General features: G+C 41.6%; 1 protein-coding gene across 1 annotated transcript; it reads left to right on the top strand.

Annotated features, from left to right (window-relative positions):
* The first annotated feature begins 2,273 nt into the window (after positions 1-2,273).
* On the top strand, positions 2,274-4,494 carry arf6a (ADP-ribosylation factor 6a). The gene is made up of 2 exons (XM_035678413.1): positions 2,274-2,438; positions 2,564-4,494. The coding sequence occupies exon 2, from the start codon at positions 3,280-3,282 to the stop codon at positions 3,805-3,807; it is 528 nt and encodes a 175-aa protein (XP_035534306.1). The 5' UTR covers positions 2,274-2,438; positions 2,564-3,279; the 3' UTR covers positions 3,808-4,494.
* Positions 4,495-4,880: the final 386 nt, after the last annotated feature.

Genomic DNA, 4,880 nt, shown 5'->3' with positions numbered 1-4,880 from the left:
GGGGGGGGGGGGGGGGGGGCAGTTAAATATTAAATATGATATGATACATTATTATTATTATTGTATGTATAGATATAAAGATACATAAGAATAATTGCGATAGAGGAATGTTTAAGATATATGTTGTGAAACAGTGTTGCCATTCAATAGTTTATTTACCAACTCTAGTACATAAAGTGTTCTATATTTTACCTTAGTCATAATTTTATCATGATTATTATTGTATTGTATTGTGGAAATGTGTGTTTATGCTATATGTTTATGAAAAAAAACTATATACGGGTTGATAATGGTTTAGAGGAACCTGAATATGGTTTTGTAAATCTTTTCAATATATATAAAAAATATAAAAGTTAAAATAGTATTGAGCAGTCAGTCAAAGGAGTGTATTACATGTATTAGCCTACAGTAATAATTCAACGGCGCTGATGCAAATAGGTCTTTGTAAATGATTAATCTTGAGGCTTTCTGAAATCACTACTTCTTACTTTAACTGCCCTCATAATATCCTACAGCCCAACATGACACCGGTTCTTCAGTGATTACAGGGTAGGTCATGTTATTAGCCCCTTTTAGTCAGTTTTAATAAGCAGGTGTTAAGTATTTGGCTGCTTTCGTCAGTGTGAGACGTAGTTCCCCCTCACAACCTCCACGTCACAGACTGATCATACAGGAACCTCTTTGAATGAATGATAAGAAATGTCGGAAAGACCCGGCCGTAAAGCCTCTCCTGAGATCATTAGAGCCACTGACTGAACCCTTTAGATCTGTTTCATAGAGACAGGCCTAATGCTTGAGGCAAACGTAACACTGGAGCACATTAAACACATAATGAAAGCTCAAATGGCGTCAACAGTAGCTGATGGGCCGGTCTGCAGTTCAGTTATTTGAAGCGCGCATGCGAAATGGCGTATGATGCCTTTGGGTACAGTCGGAAATCTGAATTGCATGTAAATTGAATTGTAACATGGTGGAGCACCAATAGAGATTAAAACACACATGACAACACACAACTGCACCACACACGAGCACCATATTGACATCACTGACTGAATGTTTCATGTATAATATAGTAACATTGAAGATAGAAGTGGTCTATTACGGGCCCTGAACTGCTGCAGGCCCCTATGCAACTGCATAACTTGCATATACTGTATATTTACGCTGCTGCAGACAGTCATACATGCAGTCAGGATACTCTTGGTTGTCAGGTTGTTAACCGCTCTTCTGTATTCTGTCTCGTCGTTGTCAGTAGTCCTGTCAATGTCATGTCATGAGCAAACTTGACAACAAATTAGAGCAGTGCGTGGCCGTGGGTGTACATTCATAGGTACGTTTTCATTGCAGTATAATCACCTGAAAAGTAGAATCATTGGGTTTGTTACCTTACAATGGGCAGTTTTTATCCACAGAGAGAGTGTGGGTCGACTTCTACAAAGTCTGTAGTGTTTAACCGCCATGTTTCTAAAGAAGCCCAGAACAGGCCTGTTTCTCTTACTACCTGCTTGGAAGGCGAGTGGTATACAGTTGGTTGCAACCTGCAACTTCACTGCTAGATGTTGCTAAATCCTTCGCACTGGTCCACAAACACTTAAACACTTTAACTGAAGCTAATCTGCTTCATCAGGACTCTTTGGATGTGGTTTAATCTGATTGGATCGTCAGTGACTAAACAACACACCAACTGTCAACAGATTTTGATTTAAATATTGCCAAATCCTGATTGGTGCAGAGAAGTATGTGACATTACCTTTTTCTAACCTACAAAATAAAGAAACCTCAAATGTGAAATAAGTTAAACTGTTCTAACTCACTATTAAAAAATAGTGTTATAGTATATGTTTATATATATAGTTTATGTAAGATACAATTACATCACAGCTGACTGATAAAATAAGTTTCCAGGAGCTTAAAGTTACTTTTTTATAAACCAACATACAGACATACATCTGCATAGAACATACAAGAAATCATCCAAAGAGCAGTAACCTATGAAATAAATAACAATAAAAATAGCCCATATAATAAATAGTATAATTATTATAATATACATAATCACAATACATATTATAGTAAAAATAATCAGATAAACAAAACTAGAAGAAAATAATACAATATACGAACACAAAAGTGTATCCGAGCACCTGTGCAATGCTTTTATAGTCGGATGTTTTTTCCGCGTCTTCTGATGTCGAAGCTCGAGAAGAGCTCCTGAACGCAGCACTAGCGTGTGTGAGCAGTGTAGAGGAAGTGGCGGCTGATCTGGGTCCGCACCTTTTCCGGTAACACAGCACCGCCACCGCTGTGACTGAACGGTTGGAGAGAGAGAGAGAGAGAGAGAGAGAGACTGAGAGAGAGAGAGGGAAGAAGAGAGCCAGAGAGCGGCAAGAGCGGGGAGAAAAGGTCCGGGGACTGGGGGATGATTGCCGCAGACGCAGGTATTTATCTATGTTCTTTGTTTTTGTTTTGCTTTTTTCCATCCGCCGAGAGAATATTTTTTCGGATCCAAAGTTGTCCTCTGTACTAACACCCCTCCCTTCTCTGGACCGCTCTTGTGTCACAGGGGGAAGAGAAGAAAGTCGGATGAATCAATGACCTTTTGAGATCCTCTGGATGTCCCGCTGCAGAAACGGACCGGAGAGCTCCTGTTCGGGTGTATTTGAATGAGAATTGTGCTTTGAGATTCATCGACTGGAATTGGCTAAGGGCAAGTGTGGACAGCCCGGCAGCCAAGGAGGAAGTGGGAACCCCGGGCTTGGACAGGGCCTGATTTATATAGTAGGCTTTTTATTATTTTTTTTTTAAAAAAAGGAAAGAAAATAAAGAAAAAGCTCCTCTGTCTCAAGTCGAGCCCAACTGAGAGTAACAGGGTTTCTGAAGGAGGCTTGAAATGTGGATTTTGACGGAAGTCTGAAAACAAGGGGATGTAATTTTTTCTTCCTACATCGGAGGGCAGTGGATCATGAAAATATATCCCCACCCAATTCTGCGAGGGCTACACACACTGTGCTCCCACTGAATGCTCACCCGCTAAGGTCAGACCTCCAGAGTCCAGCTATTTGTAGTGGTCTGTCATCCAACTGTACACACTTGAAAGTCGCAGCCTTTTATTTTTTGAATATTGACACTTGTGTCAGCCCACCGCTGCCATCACGTGGAGGGCTCCCAGCACACGCTTGAAACTGTTAACTTCTCAGCTGTATTGAAAACCACTTCTATTCTCTCATTAGAGGAGCCTTGTTTTTTCTTCTAACAAAGTATTTATGCACAACAAACAAAATGGGGAAAGTGCTGGCAAAGATTTTCGGCAACAAGGAGATGAGAATATTGATGCTTGGACTTGATGCTGCTGGTAAAACTACCATCTTGTACAAGCTGAAGCTGGGACAGTCGGTCACCACCATCCCCACTGTTGGATTCAATGTAGAGACCGTCACCTATAAGAATGTGAAGTTCAACGTGTGGGACGTGGGGGGCCAGGACAAGATCAGGCCACTTTGGAGACATTACTACACCGGCACCCAGGGCCTCATTTTCGTGGTGGACTGTGCCGACAGGGACAGGATCGACGAGGCGAGGCAGGAGCTCCACCGAATCATCAACGACCGGGAGATGAAGGACACCATCATCCTGATCTTCGCCAACAAACAAGACCTCCCAGATGCCATGAAACCCCACGAGATCCAGGAGAAGCTAGGCCTGACCCGGATCAGAGATAGGAATTGGTACGTTCAGCCCTCGTGTGCAACAACAGGGGATGGACTATACGAGGGTCTGACCTGGCTTACCTCAAACTACAAATCCTAATGTTCCTCCCAACCATCACCAGCCTGGAGACTTCGGGGCAAAGAAATTAGCTGAGAATGAAAACACGAGTTAAAAAGAATGCAATCTGAAGCAAATAATACCACAACCTCTCTGCTGAGTATATATGTCAAAGAGAGTAGCAAATATATTTTGTTTTATTTTTCTTTTTTGATAATGATGACTTCACTATAACCCCCCTGGATTTCTTTTAAGCAAAAGACAAATTGTTTTTTTGTTTTTTTTTGGCTGGCTTTTCTTTTTAGTAGTTTGCTTTGGTTCACCTTCTGTATAATCAGTACTGTTTAAATATACAATAAGCTTCATTTTGAGCTCTTGGTGCAAATTCGTTGTTCTCCTCCTTTTTTTTTCCTTTTGTATCATTTCTTTCAGGGGACTTTGGGACACGCGCTTATAGTTTTCGTCCCCTTTTTACTTAGCTCTCATTCAGTATTCTCATGACCCAGCTACATGTCCAAAGGATGAGAAAGTCCAGAAACCATCGACCTACATCAGCATATCACTTTCGTGGCTCGAATGGCCTCTGTCATTTGTAAGAATTTGTATAATGTTTGGACCTCGAGAAAAAAAAAAAGCAACTGTTTTCATAATTGATTGTACCGGGATGATTGAGGAAGTGTGATCGTACCTATTTCCTGTGCTGTGATTACATCCATCGTGTCTGCTGTGGCGGTTTTTGTTTGAGAGACACTATGTGGACGCTGGATATACACACACACTGTGATACGGATATATACTTTTGTTGTTTCAGGGTCTAAATCTGTTTCCACCAGTCTTATTATCACCTCTTTTCTTTCTCCCAGAGCTTCCATTACTGTTGGGTATTTGTAGTTTCAGCTGCCTTAGGAGAGTCCCAGGTTACAGGTGTCCCAAAATCAAGACGGTTAACTACGACAGAAGGTATGCTGAACTGCTGAGTTTGCACTTTGGGATGGAGGAGAAGGAGGGTGGGAGGGGAGAGGGTGGGGATTACTAACTAGCTGGCTGTGCACATGTAGATTTTCTGTGACTGACTTTTGGACCCCAGCAAGTGTTTCAAAATCCCCCCCCCCCCC

The sequence above is a fragment of the Morone saxatilis genome, unplaced genomic scaffold (genome assembly GCF_004916995.1).
Source record: "Morone saxatilis isolate NCDOM2014 unplaced genomic scaffold, NCSU_SB_2.0 Contig7, whole genome shotgun sequence".
In the NCBI taxonomy this organism is placed as follows: domain Eukaryota; kingdom Metazoa; phylum Chordata; class Actinopteri; family Moronidae; genus Morone; species Morone saxatilis.
This window is presented reverse-complemented; position numbering and strand designations above follow the sequence as displayed.